Source organism: Neophocaena asiaeorientalis, unplaced genomic scaffold, assembly GCF_003031525.2.
Source record: "Neophocaena asiaeorientalis asiaeorientalis breed wild unplaced genomic scaffold, Neophocaena_asiaeorientalis_V1.1 scaffold49, whole genome shotgun sequence".
Lineage (NCBI taxonomy): Eukaryota > Metazoa > Chordata > Mammalia > Artiodactyla > Phocoenidae > Neophocaena > Neophocaena asiaeorientalis.
This window is the reverse complement of record NW_020172456.1, coordinates 6925061-6939487: the sequence shown is the minus strand read 5'-3', so window position 1 is coordinate 6939487 and position 14427 is coordinate 6925061. Positions and strand designations below refer to the sequence as shown.

At 52.8% G+C, this 14427-nt stretch overlaps 1 protein-coding gene across 1 annotated transcript in view; it reads left to right on the top strand.

Moving 5' to 3' along the window:
* Positions 1–13658, top strand: part of RGS6 (regulator of G protein signaling 6) — a 161120-nt gene extending 147462 nt beyond the window's left edge. Inside the window, 6 exon segments of the mRNA XM_024737801.1 lie at positions 2982–3071; positions 6793–6846; positions 8101–8164; positions 8167–8248; positions 13432–13510; positions 13512–13658. Coding sequence (XP_024593569.1) covers positions 2982–3071; positions 6793–6846; positions 8101–8164; positions 8167–8248; positions 13432–13510; positions 13512–13658 — 516 coding nt within the window.
* Positions 13659–14427: the final 769 nt, after the last annotated feature.

Genomic DNA, 14427 nt, shown 5'->3' with positions numbered 1-14427 from the left:
GCCCCCCCCCCCCCGAGAGGGGACCACCACTGCCTGCTACTCCTCGGCCCTGGTTGTCCTTCTTTCTCTGTTTGACCAGACTAGGAACTGGGAGACACATTCCTGTCTACTCAGCTCTTCCTACCTTGATGAGGCTCTTTCTGGTTGAGGGACAGCCATTCCCCACCTCGGACAGGGTAGGTCATCCTCAGTTATACCCGTTCACAGCACCCTGAACCTGCTCTTCTTCCTTGTATCCCTCAGCTCAGCTGGTCACGCACGCCCTTATGCAGTGAACTCTAAGCTTTATGACAGCGGGGACCTCTTCTGTCTTGGCGATGCTGGAATCTCAGTGGCTGACACAGTGCCTGGCACCTAGGAGATGCTCAACAAATATTCTGGGGATCAAATGTTGAGGCATCTGCTTTATCCTATATTCTTTCTCAATTGACAAGTTCTTTCTTTCAGTGGCTTTTCCTGCCCACGATGAGCTGGAGGAATTAGCTAGATCAGGGGTGAAATTTGTTGCCAAGGCCAGAAGGGCTGGGCTGGGAAAGGTTTCCTTCCTCTTCTTGGGAGAGCAGGGGGTATTTTGTGAGATATACTTGGGGATTTAGATTCCTCTGAGAAGTCAGAACAAGAAGCATGGGCCTGTTGCCTTGGAGAGGGGTTTGGAGAGGGGCCAGGCCTGAGGGCCAGGCCTTTCCAGATCACTCAGGAGCAACCTGGCTCTGTGGGCCAGACAGAAGCCATGCCTGAGACAAGAAGAAGGAGACAGCGAGATAGTGTCTCTCTGGGTTAACATTTGTACCTAAGATGTAAATGTTAGACCACTTTAAAGGGACAGCAAATGCAAAGACCATGATGTCCCTCGGTCTAGGCCCTGAGGCCATTAGGGCTGAGCCACGAGGCCCACATCGGGACTTCCTTTGAGTTGAGTGTGATCCCCACTCTCCTTCCATACAGAGAGCAGGATCTGATCATAAACTAAAACAAGTATGGAGCCTGCAAACTTGCTCAGTACTTGCAAACTCAGACCAGCATTTCAGTGAACCAAAACGCAACATAAATTCCGCTAACATTTAACCCTGTGCTGGACGCTATGCACATATAAGAGATTAAAAACACCTTGTTCCCTCAAGGAGCTTAAACTAGAGCGGGCTGGGTTTTTGTCTGAAATTTGCAGAAAAACACTCAGCGACATGTGTTCCCACTGTTTATTAACTCAGAACACATCTGGATCATCAAAGTAGATTCAGATTGAAGCCAGTGTTTCATTTCACTGGGCTCCTTTCAGTGGCCCCATTCCCACGAGTAGGGCTGCACCCGCTTTTATAAATATGGGGGCATCTGGGCAAGAATGAAGCTGGTGCCCAAATAGGTCTGCATATGGTCCATCTGAAGATGGCCTGAGAGGGATCCACATGTCACCAAGGTGATTCTTGCTTTCTGTCTTCACTTTCTTTTGAGGTGGGTAGGAAGAGGGTCTTGGCAAGCCATCGTCATCACCCAGCTTCCTCTGGGATGCACCAGCAGTCTGGCCAGGTACTTCTTAAACGTGCCCCCAGCTGAGGAGAAGTCTCTACCTCTCCTTCCTCCTCCCCTGGGAAGAGTACCCGAGGAAGAGGTCCTTAATGACCAGTCCAGCCTATTTGCTGAGCATTCTCTTCACTGACCAGCTCTCCATTCCCCTGAGCACTGGGGCCCTTGTCCAGCGTCGTGGGATGAACAATGAGTGTACATCAGGCAAGATGCACCTCCCTAGGGAAAGCCCACCCTCCTCCTAACAGGTCCTCTCTTGGGACAGCCAGGCTTTCCTATGCAGCTGAGCTACCATCCATTTCAACTAATAAATAACCCTTTTTCAATGGACAAGCTCCATCTTTTAATGAAACAGGCTTTCCCTGCCCTTAATGAGGACAGATCTATCAGGAAGGGATCACAAGGCAATAGGAATTAGCAGGAAGTGAAGGGCAAAATCCGTTGCCATGGCCAGAATGTAATGCCTCTAGGAGCCCAGGAAGGCACTATGCCCCAGCATCTGCCCCTCCTGGATGGAATACTCAGGCCTGGCATATTTGCCCAGATGTCCCCACGATCTGGTTCTAAGGGTCCCCTTCCAGGATGGGATGGTGGCCCTGACATGCACAAACTGACCCAAATTGCATCGTTGCCTGTGGACTTTTTTTTTAATTAAACTTTTTATTTTGAGATACTTTTAGCTTCACAAGCAGTTATAAGAAATAATATAGAGACATCCCATGTACCCAGTTTCTCCTAACAGTAACATCTGCAAAAGCTATACTACAATATCACGGCCATGACGTTGACATTGCTACATCCCCCAAGTTTATCAGATTTCCCAATTTTACTTGTATGTGTGTGTATGTGTTTAGTTCTATACAACTCTATCACGTGTGTAAGATGTGTCAAGATACAGAGCTAGTCCACCCCCACAAGAACCCTTCCTATTGTCTTTTATAACCACACCTCCCTCCCCTCCCTGCCCCTCTCCTGTCCCTAACCTCTGGCAACCACTAATCTGTTGTCTGTTCCTGTAATTTGTCATTTCAAGAATGTCATACCAGTGGAATCATACAGTATGTAACCTTCTGGGGCTTTTTTTCATTCATCATAATTCCTTTGAGATTCATCCAAGTGGTTGGGTGCATCAGTAATTTCTTCCTTCTTATTGCTGTGCCTGTGGTTTTAATCATTCAGCAGTACTGCATCCCAACATGGCATCAAGGCCCAATTACATAGCCTCTGCGACATGATCCTCAAGGATCTTTTACTCTGTGAGAGAAAATAGGTTTTGGTTGGTGTTTTCTGAGTGGGAGAAAAATGAAACAAAGCCAACATGTTACATGTTTTTCCAGGTACAGACAAGCATATTTCGGTTTGTTTGTTTCTTTCCTAACACAGTGGCCAGTTGCGTCGCAGTTCCCTTTAGCACTGGTTGACAGTTCTTTCTTGTGTCTTCCCACCTCCCGCCTTTCCAGGAGCACATCTACAAGCTGATGAAGAGCGACAGCTATGCCCGCTTCCTCCGGTCAAATGCTTACCAGGACTTGCTGCTCGCCAGGAAGAAGGTATCTGCGAAGGGCAGCCTTGCCTTTCTTAGCACTGTTGACCTTTGCCTGCTGCTTGCTGCTGGTGTGAAATGAGAATGTCATCCCTTGGGTTTTACTTCTTTTCTCTTTTCTTCTTTCCCTTCTGTACCTGGTCCCACTCCAATAGAATATAATTAGGATTGTCACCACATCAGCCCCCCCACAAGGTCCAGGGTGTGGCATCCTGTCTCCCTGGACCCATCATCTCCATCTGCGTGTCCTGCCCACAGCGGAGAGTGTGACCAAATTCTGAGGCTGCAGTGGCTCAGCCCAGGAGTACAGGGCTGGCAGTGACATCAGCCAATCCCTTAGGAAACCACTGAAGAGTCCAGCCCCCTCCCCACAGATTTTCTGTCCCCGACCGGCTCAGACATGAGTATGAGGCAAGGATTGGGGCGCCCCGCTCTGGATAGAAACGCTTATGGGTTTCCAGGGGGCGCTCTGGCACCTGAAGTCCTTCCTGGGGTGGTTGCCCCTCCCTCTCCCTCACCTGCCCCACAGCACTTGCTTTTTCTTTTAACCAAGAAGTAACGGCATCCTAGCTCCTTCCTCCTCCTCCACTCTGAATGAAGTCCTCGTTCCCTGTGGCCCTCAGTGTCTGGACTTGGGGGTGCAGGGACCCTCAGCATGCAGGGTGGTGGGGAGTGACTGAGGCAGGGATGAACTCAGCTGGATTTATGGGAGGAGGGAAGGAAGAGCCAGAAGGGACATGGGGTCTGGAAAAGGGGAGGCAGGAGGGACGGCTCAAGGTTCCAGTATGCCTGCAAACGCTCTGCACGTCTAGGTTCTCATCTGAGGCGCACGTGTGGTTAATGGGGCTCTCCTTGCACCAAGTCCCGGGACTCCCGTGCTGTGCCGCTTAGGACCATGCGCATCCCTTTCTTCTCCCTCTCAGCCTCCCGGCAGCAGTCCCTGAGCCTGTGGTTGTCCAGCAACACGCTGTCTGTCGGGCTTCCTCTCTCAGCCACACAGCCCCTCTTTCTGTGTACTGTGACCTCACGTGCAAGCATCTTGTCTGCATATCTGGCTGGTCCCACGGCACTCCTGAGTCTAGAAGAGCATTTATATCCTGCTTGCCTGCCCTTAGATAGCCCTGAGGACATCCCCAAGAGCCTGAGAAAGAGAAGTAGACTTTGGGGACTCCCAGAGTGTGAGGAACCCAGCTTTCTTGTTGGCCTGCATCCCTTCCATCAGGTGTCACTACTACGATGGAAAATGTGAAGCCTGACCTCCAGCCCGCTCCCTTGCCAGAGGGTGGAAGTGGAGAGGCCCTGATGCAGCTGGCTGACATCCCCACCAGTAATGGCTCTGATACCCAGTTTTTCAGGAAAAGTTGTGGAGACCTTTGTTGCCTCCAGCCCAGATCTCAGGGGAGAAGGCAAAGTAATTGTTCCTTATTTCTTGCGGCTCAAGACCCTGAACTGATCCCGGTGTGGGGAAATTGTGAGCCTCTAGCAGTCTGACCCATCTGGGCCTGTCCACACACCCAGAAGAAGCCAGAGGCCATTCAGTCTCCCTGTGGGTCTGAGCACAAAGGGAAAACACACCCCAGCACAGGGAGTGGGGCTGAGATTCCACAGATCCTCCCGTACGAGGAAAGCTTCTCGGAGGAGGTCACTTGAATGAGGAAGGAACGGACGGCCTGCCCGTAAAATGTCACAGATGAAGTTCATTAGAATTATCCTTCCAGCCCCTACACCAAGGAGTGTCCTTGGGGCAGAAAGCTCTTGCAGATGCCAAAGCCCTTTCAATATCCAGGGGTTAATTGTTTCCAAAGTCAACGACAAGCCTACCTCTTCTTCCATTTCTCCCCGAGTCTCCAGGCATGGACTGGATTTGTAACTCGGCACTTCCAGGTAGGCCTAGAGTGTCTTCTGATGTCAGGGATGGGCTTACCATGCGATCTACATGTCCAGGTCATGAAGGGAGGTGAGCCACAAGGTCCAGCTAAGAGGCGGGATGTCAATCGGCCTCACTTTTCTGCTCAGGAAGGCTCCTGATGGAGTCTGGAGGCATAGCCTTCCAGTCCTTCCTCCCTAATTCCTCGTCTATCCTAGTATTTTCAGAGATCAGGTTAGTCGCTCTGATGAGCCAGGTCTCAAGGACAGGTGCGCTGGGTTTTGAGGGGCCCCTCCAGAATGCTTAAGTACCAGTACTTAAGTACAGTTTTCCAGGGCAGCTCGGAGGACCTGTGCAAGGCAGACGAACCTGAATAAGTCAGGCCAGTGGCCACTCTCTGTGAGCAGCAGCCCAGGAGCCAAGGGACAAGAATGCCAGGCGCAGAATGCCAGCTGCGGGGCCTAAGACTGGGCTGACTTGAGCTGCACAGACAGCCCCCGGGCTGCCCACTGGGTTGAAGCTGAGTCCTGCCGTCCCCAGTGGGGAGACTCAGTATGGTGCCAGGCCAAGCACGGATCCTTCAGTTCCCTGTGCCTGAAGGAGAAAGACCAGCCTGGCTCTGCGGCGGTGTGTCCTTTGTGCTGTGTCTTCCTTCTGCAGCGTCCTCTCTGTCTCCCGGCAGCCAGCTGAGGGGATGGGGCATGACAGCCGAGGAAGCCCTCTGACCTTGTCCACACCCACAGTGCTACCTTTGGCCCCCTCTGCTTCCAGCACATCCTGCAGACCCACAGACACCTGGCTGCTTCTTCAGCTCTCTAATTTCCATTATTTGCTGTGTGTGTGTCCACGTGAGTGTGTGTGCTCTCCAGATTTCCCAGGCATGGATTCAGGACCTTGGAACTGGGCTCTGGGATAAACTAGCAGGTATTCGGGATGTAATTCTCCCCCCTTGGAAAAGCAGGAAAGTTGAGGAGAGGGTCAGGTCCACACCACACCCCCTCCTCCTCCACTAGAGGAGAACGGCCAGGCCTGGGGGGAGCGTCCAGGGGCTTTGCCTCCTCTTCCCCCTGTGTGGGGAGACCCTCAGCCCGGAGTCCCTGGGAGGTTCCTCAGCCTGCTGTCACCTGCCGTGAGTAAACCTTGGAAGGGGTCACCTGCCCGAGTACCAAGAGAGCATTTTCTGTCCAGAATGCTCCTTCTGAGACCCAGGATCTTTGTGGTTGCAGAAGACCTGGGTAGAGCCTCCTTGGTCTAAGGACACAGAACGAGAGTCACTAGGGGCCACGAGGATGTTGAGGAAGTTAACAAACTTCCTGGCTGCATCTGAGCAGAAAAATCTCAGAGAAAGTCCTAACCCAGACTCCTGGAGGACTCGATGACTTCACCTCGCCCACGGCCACTTCGGCTGTCTCAGCAGGATTTCCCCACAGGCCCCGCTGGCCCTGGAAGCTCGTCTGGTTTGTGTCCCCCGTCGGGGCCCCCAGTTGGCTGCCGCGCATGGGCTCGGCCACTCAAAAGCAGTGAGCAGGCAGTCCCAAACTGCAGACCGAGAGCCCGGCTCCCAGCCCGGTGGCTCCTACTTCAGCCCCGAAGCACGATTAATGGCTCTTCTAGAAGCAAACACCCCTCTCTCCTCACAGCTCCAGGGAGGCTCTGTTTTCCGTCTCTCCCACTGACTGTTGCACACAGCTCTGGCTGCTTCTCTTGTCCCGTTTTTTTTTTCCCCCCCGCCCTGTCTTGCTTTTGTTTTGGTTCATTAGCTGCCGCTGCTGCTCTTGGGGAACGATGTGTAAGCTGAAGATTTTTTTTTTTTCTGTTTTTCCCCCTATCTTTTTTTTTTTTTTTTTTTTTCCCCCTAAAGCCAGAAAGTGAGCAAGGTCGTAGAACTTCCTTAGAAAAGTTCACTCGCAGTGTGGTAAGTTCAGCTGGTTTTCTTTGGTTGTTGTTTTTCTCTGTTTTGTTTTCTGTGTGTACGGTGGTGATCATTGTCGTTTCCTTTGGGATGGGAGGGAGCCCAGTGCTTTCCCCTCAACACACCCACCCGTTTTCTTTTGCAAGGGTCGAGGGTCGGCGGCTTCTCTCCTAGGGATGGATCTGCAAAAGGCAAAAGGCCCGGCGGCTCCCTCTGCAGACGGTGCACGGGGCAACCGCCCAGCCTCGGGCCTGGCATTTGATCTTCTGTCTGTGGCCTTGAGGAGGAAGGAGCTCCCCCCTGCCCTCGGGGCTGCTCGGTTGGCCTCTGCAGCAGCCCAGGGAGAAGGCCGTCCAACCGGACCATAAAATAAATTGGCTCAGAACCATAGCTCATCTAAAAAAACATCCAAATTTCCCTCTGTGGACTCACAACCACGCGGGTGCCAGAGGCCAGCTGCCGCTGCTGCTGTGTCGGCGGCTTTTGCGTGTGCCTAAGGCGGCCGTGCTGCATGGGTTGTGGCGATGCGGCCTACAGCTGGCGTGTGTGTGTGTGTTAGTGGCCTCTGCATGAGTTCCCACATCCCTGACAGCCCCTTGTCAGCCTTCTTTGCACAGCGTGACAGGGAGAGGAGGGCAGTGGCCATGGGGTGGAGCGGCCGTGGGAGGGTCTTCCCCATGGTGCCTGGTGGAGATTCTGGGCTATGATCTGTAGAACAGCACAGACCCATCTCCCCTTTCCATGATGTTCTCTGTAAGGCAGGGGCATAGGGCTTGATGCACAGGAAGCACTCAGTCCCGCTCATTCACTCACTCGTCAAAAACAAGCTGCTGAGTTCGTGGGGCCCAGCCTGCACTCTTCACGTCAAACCAGAGAGAACCAACATGGCAGCCAGGGAGCAGGGATCCCACGCGTGGAACTGGCCAAATTTCCCTTCCCAAAGGGTGGAAACCCACTGATGCTAGCTTGCCTTTTTCCTCCCTCTCTTGAAGAGGAGAGTCCTTGTAAACCTGACTACTGTGTGGTTGGTATCGTTATTTTATCCCTTTAATGAAAAGTCTAAGAATTCTGGGTTGAAAACAACCTGGTCATTTCCCTGTCATAGCTAGATGCATCTTAACTGAATTTAAACATCATTTTGAATTTGCTAGATGCAAACATCACAGGAACTCTAGGAGGTGGCAGTTAAAATATGGGTGCTCATCCCATCTCTTCTTTGGTCTTTTCTCCCCGTGGCCTTTCCTCATGAGAAATCAGAACTTGCACAGTGTAAGACCTGTGGTTCCCCTGTCTGTCTTCATGGCTGGTTTGCCACGGACACGTAACTTCATACACCAAGAAGCTGCCACGGGCTGTTAGAGGCAAGGCCAACAGGAATTCCTTCACCCCCGATGGCTGATAGAGAGTGGTGGGAACCCACCCCTCCCTCTCTTTTGAGGCCTGGAGGCTGTAGGTGGAAGATGTTTAGGGGTTTTGTTGACAAGCTCAGAGTATACTGTGGAGAAAGCAGAACTCCTGCAGCCCCATGGAGGCCCTTCAGGTTGACTGCGTGGGCTGAGGGTGAGAGGAAGCCTGGTACTTGGATGAGGCATCCAAACATCTCCAGGCTGCTTTTCATGAGAAGTGGGTATTGGGAAAGCAAGCGTGATCTCAGTGAAGCTCTGTGAAGAGCATTTATTGATGTTCCTTCATCCCAGAAGTGGTGTTGGTTCAGTGGTTCTCCAAGGTCTGTTAACAAAGCGTTTGGAACGAGAAAGCATCAGACACCACCTTCCAAGCATCTGAAGTGTGCACATGGGAGAACTTACAGAGATGTTTCAGGGCCGGCTGAAAGAGAAAAATCTGCCAAGTTCCTGAGATTTTTAGAATCTATATGAGAGAAGGCCCAAACTTCAAAACCAAAAAATTCCTAAATCCCATGCTATTTTTTCTGTGAAGACTCTAAGGGGTGGGGCGTTCTGAGTTTTTGTTTCCAGTGGTGGAGGTGGAGATGGATTTGTATCGATCCATCCTTATTCCTTGTGCTCTTGGGGTAACACCACTTAGGGTAACAAGATGAGGCAGAGTTTGAGGAAGCTGCCCGTGGCCGTAGAATAGTAGCAACTCTCAGAGTACTTGAGGCTGGAACCCAAGAACGTGGTCTCCACAGCCCAGTGTTCTAATCAAACGGAATTAACCAGCCAACGAAAATGCCTTGCACTTTGATGGCCATTTTCTGGATATAATATACATAAAGTGCTTGATTTCTTTAAAAGAAGCTCTATGTGAATATTTCATCTGCTACATATTGCAAACTATAAAACTCAATGAAAGACCTGTTCGGTAGCATTCTCATGGTGCTGGGAAATATGTATAAAAAGACCATCCATGTCGTGGAACCAATAATGGGGAAATGAGGGGGTGAAGCTGGGCAGTCCATGCACCAAGGATGTGAGGCCAGCTGCCATTTAGGACTAACTAGTGGCAAGAAATGTTGACCCACATGGTTAGTTATCTCAGTCAGCTCACTTCTTATCAAAACTGAATCTGGGTCCAGAATTTCTCCCACGCCAGTGTCCTTTCTTTTCTTGGTAAAGGAAGAACGTGTGGAGAAAGCAGGTCGTTCTTTCCAAGACTCAGGTGTATCATGATATGAAGGGATTATCTGTTGAAGGCCCCAGATGCCCCCTTTGACGTGAGATCCTAGGGAGTCGTGCATTGTGGTTCACGGAAGCTGCTGGGGCCACCCTGGTTTGGGTGCAGAAGGAGCCTTGCGATCTCCATCAGAGGCATTGCTGGGTGAGCTGCTCCTTCCAATGGAAGTGTCATTCTGAGTCACGTAGAGCTTGAACATCAGAGCCAATGGGGGGCACGCTGTGCCAAGGCATTGTGTAGCTGGGCCACCTAGAGCCACGGAGCTTGCATAAGGGCCTGCTTTTTGACAGGGCAGGCCCAGGTTCAGAAGCAAACGTCACTCAAAGTCCATGGCGTGGCACAGCCAGCCCACATTGCATTTTTATTCAGAGCAGAAAACAGGACTCCCTCTGACGAGCCCGGCCCCACGGATGCCCAGCTGGCCAAGCGACGCGCAGCTGGATTTCAGCCCCTCCTTGACCCTCAGCTGCCCTTGTGCGGTGGATGACTCACATCACTGAACATGGTGGCCCCGGTCCCAAGAGCTCCAGGCCCAGGAAGAGCCGTAACCCATAGCAGCTTCTCAAAGGGGGCCTAAGACATGGCCTCAGGTCAAATGAATGGAGCCTCTCTCTCCCTAGTCCTGTCCACTGGGAAGCTTCCTTTCACAGTGGCTGTAGAACATGAAAGCCACAGTAGGAAACTTCTGTGGATTGCCTTTGCATCACCCTCCATCTCCTCTGCAGACTCTCTGGTGGGAGGTCCCAGGCTCTGCTGACGGGGGGAGGAGGGTCTTCTCTAACTAGAGACCACTTGCTACGGCTCAGTGGCCACCAGTCTGCCATTCTCCACCATCTTCCTGGTTTTGCAGCTGACAGATGACAGTGAGGGTATGAGGGTGGCCAGAGCGGAAAGGCTGTCCATCCCCCTGCTCTCTCTCAGGTGTGCTCATTCCTTCAGGGTCTACCGCAAAGCAGGGAGGGCCCCACAAGGGGCGACTCTGACATAGAGGACAGCAAGGATGCATGGGAGGAGGGCCGTTAGCCAAGGCTCAACAGCAGCAATTTGATTGCCCTTTTCACATGGTGGCCAAAGCCATCTGGTGAGAACTCCACAGGAGGAACTCTGGGAGGAAAAGCTAGAAAAAGTCCTCTGCATGGTATTTGCAAGGGATAGCACTTAAGTTAGAAGAAGTGGCAGCCCTGGGTGACGGTGGCATCAGCCTCCCTGGACGCCTTTGCCTGGGCGCTCAGCCAAAGCCCCAGGTGTCCTCTTGAGAGCCTCATCAACTGTAGCCTCGGGCTCCCGAGATGGGCAATGGGGTTGCTGGTGCCTGAGCTACGCTGGAGGCCTCAGAGGAGAGCAGAGATGAGAGCCAGGTGTTCATCCCCCTCCTAAGAGAGCATCACAGTTGGGCTTTGTCGAGGTGCTCCTTGGAATTGAAACAGCAAGGACCGGGAGCTGAGGGAGCCTTGGCACGCGCCAAGCAGCATCTCCAAGCGTTTCTGTCCTGCCTGCCAAGGAATGCAGCGGGAAAGTCAGATGGAGACCAGGAAGTTCTGGGAGCCAGCTGTCACCCTCCCTCCCTCTCCCTTTCCTCCCGCCCCAACCAAAAGCCAAGGAAAAGCTAATGAGGGCTAAAAAGTCTGCAGCTCACCTCCCACCACCTTCCAGGCAGCTCCGGCCCCAGGCCCAGGTGCTGAACCAGAAGTGGAAGGCTGAGACCCTTGGCAGGCGAGGCAGAGGGCCGGCAGCCAGGGTGCTCTGCCCTCCCTCCCCCCCCAGCAGCTCCTTCCCCGGGGAGGCTCTCCCCCACCCCCTCAGCATGTCAGGGGCAGAGCCGTGCGCTTGGCTGCGATGAGTTCTCAAACACCTAGACTCAGCAGAGCCCCCAGAGGGCTTTGACCTCAGTTGAAAAAATCCTTTCGGGCCTCCAGCAAGGAACGATTGGCTAAAAATTCTTTAGAGTTGATTCTGATTGCAAACAGTCCTTGGGCCCCATGAGGACGTCTGGGTCGCAGACTGTAGTGCCAGCCTCTCCCATCTCAGAGCCCTGAGATCCAGCAGCAGTGAGACCCGGGCCTGCCTAGAGATGGGGACGGATTCCATAGCAGTGCTTGGGAGGGAAAACATGAAGACCTGCCTGTCTTGAGCAGCAAGGACTTCCCCCGGGACTCTGGGAAACTCCTCAGCAGCCTCCATGCAGGGTGGCTCCTGCTTCCAGGCTCAGCTTGCTGACAGTGTGGCCTCAGGCCCATCACTAGCCCTCTCTGAGCCCTGGTTTTCTCCTGTGAACAATGGTGTGGACTAGATCATCTCTGTGGACCTTTTCAGCTGGAATGTTCTATAGGTCTGTGCTTCTCCTGAGACTTGCGAGTTGTGCTAATCATCCCTCAGAGTGAGAGAGGAGCTGCCTTCCTGCCTGGGAAGTGGCTGCCCACCCTTGACCATATTTGGAATTGAGTTGGGTGTGTATTTAAAATCCTTTGACGGGGATTTGACAATAAAGCACCGTCAGAACTGGGTGCGACTGGCACCTGACGCACAGGCCCCATCCCTCCATCGCTCAGGGCTCACTGTACACTGTGACCCCTGGAGGGCAGGGAGGGAGAGGTCACAAAGGGCAGGGAGGGAGAGATCACAAAGAGCAGGGTAGGCACCACGCACCCTGTCAGTCTTGCCGGTGCCGCAGTCCCCGCCATTCTGGGATGGATGCCCAGCTGGGTGTGTGTCGGGAGGTGGGGGTGAGGTCAGTCGGGCAGAGGGATGGGCTCTGCGTGGCTGCTGCCACATCACCCCGTGCATTGTGGGAGGGTGGGAAAAATAGACTCTGAGTATCTGGTGACCTCAGCATCACTCTGCTGTTCTCCTACTACCACACTTTCTAGTTCCCTGGAGAACTCCGGGCCGGCTTTCCACTGTCCTCTCTTAATGCCCAAAAAGAGGGCACAGAGGGCGTGTTAACCTGGTTATAGTCAGTGGTAGGTTAAGCCTCCTCTGGTCTCGATCCTTCTCTCTCTCCATCTAGGGTCCAAGTGAAGTTTGAAAAAGCACGTTTAATATTATAGCTTTGTAGCTGGAAAATGAAAATGTAAAAGTTTATTTTTTTATAAACCAACTATCAAATGTAAGACAGCTGAATCAGCTTAGCTGGCAGGATACAGAGAAGACAAAGAGATAAAGCGGCTCTCCATGGGGGTGTTGGGAGGGGTTCTTTCTGAAACTCTGGGGAAGGGTGAGATTTTTATTTATCAAAAAGGGTCAGAGGTTGTCATTTTTGACACTGCCACTCCTCTTGGAAGGAGGAACCCCCAGCTGATGGTTCAACCTGTCAACCAAAAGCAGCCAAAAACACCCTCCCCGCGGAGTGCCCACTCGAGAAGAAATGCGGCAGTGACTCAGCCTCCTGACCCAGGGGACAGCTAGGCTCTGCAAAACTACTCCCTCCTCCTCTGGCCGGCCCTCCCTCTCCCCCACCCCGGGCTTCTCCTGCCTTCCCCAGACCCCAGTGTGCCGAGCAGTCAAGTGAAAAACTCCCATGAGGCAGAAAGGCACAGCTGTGTGTTTACAGCCAGTGATTCCGATCCAAATCGCATCCCTGCCAGTCTCCCGCGAGGCAGGCTGGGGGCACACTGTGGATGGATGTGCCAGGTGGGAAGCTATTTCGGGAGCTGACCTGCAGCCCTTTGCCATAACAGAGCCTTCCTCCTACCCCCCACTCAGGAAAGACGTCCTTCTAGAAGGATCTCTCTCTTTAGAAGTGGCTGATGGGGCTGTGGGATTTCAGCCCGTTCCCTGTTGCTTGTACCGTCAGATTTCTGGCTCATGTCCCCAGGCAGCCACGTGAGAACGGCCATGGGCTCCCATCTGTCCAGGGAGAAGGCAGAGGGTGAAGGTGACCGACCACAGGGCCCTCAGTGGGATGAACGGCGGGGAGTGCAGGCCACGCAGGGGACAGGACGCCCGCTTCTCCAGAGGACAGAATCCGCCTCGGACCTGCCAGGGGAGCAGCAGTACCATGCAGGGGGCAGGAGACAAACCTCCAGGCATTAGGCAGGCTTTGGAATAGCAGGAACCTAGGAAGGAGACAAAGCTGCCAATGTCAAGGTCAGGGAGAAGAGACCCAACTCTGCCTGTGTCCAGACTGGACGGTTAGAAGTCAGAGAGCTCAAGGTCAAAGGACTTCAAAGGTTGAGAAGTAAGCCGGCCGCGGCATTTCCCCAGAATGCGCTCCTGGTGAAAGCGACGCGGGAGTCTCCCCTGTTTCTCAGCAGCAAATGAGTATCTTTGGTTCAAATCGAGTTTGGGAACCATGGTATTCTGGAAGGAGGGCAGGATACAAATCCATAGGAAGGAACAATCTCTAAAATGTTGCTATGAATCAGAATGCTAACTGAGACACTGCAGGGGAGCTGAAAAGAGCTTGGAGCAGTGGGATCTTCAGTTTAGTGATGTTACCTGAAGGCCAATGAGAGAAAGACCCTTGAGTGTTTGTTTGCTGGCTCCCTGACAGATGGGAAGGTGGGATGGGGTTGGGAGTGTATAGCTACCCGGGCAGTGGCAGCGTCCAAATGGCAAGAGTTCTGCCACACCCGCTGGTCACGGTCAATTCATTTTGGCCTGAGCGATGGCACCACAGCCCCAGACAAGAATGGGCCTCACTGGTGTGATATGTGCAGGAACTTTCCACACCCTCCTTGCAAGCCTGGCTTACTGTAGATGGATGACCATCGTAACTACATCCCTTGCTCCAGAAAATATTTATTTGTGACCAGATACCAGTGCAATAAGGTTGAAAATACTATCAGTTCCTGTCCCCTGTACCCCCTCCACCTCCGCTGCCTCTATGTTTGCCCATAATTAGGGAAAGCAAGTATATTCATCGCATCTTAATGGCTGATAAGATGGTGAATTAACAGATCTATGTCCATGGGAAATGCAGTTTCTAGTTGTGGCCACAAGGGTCCAGCC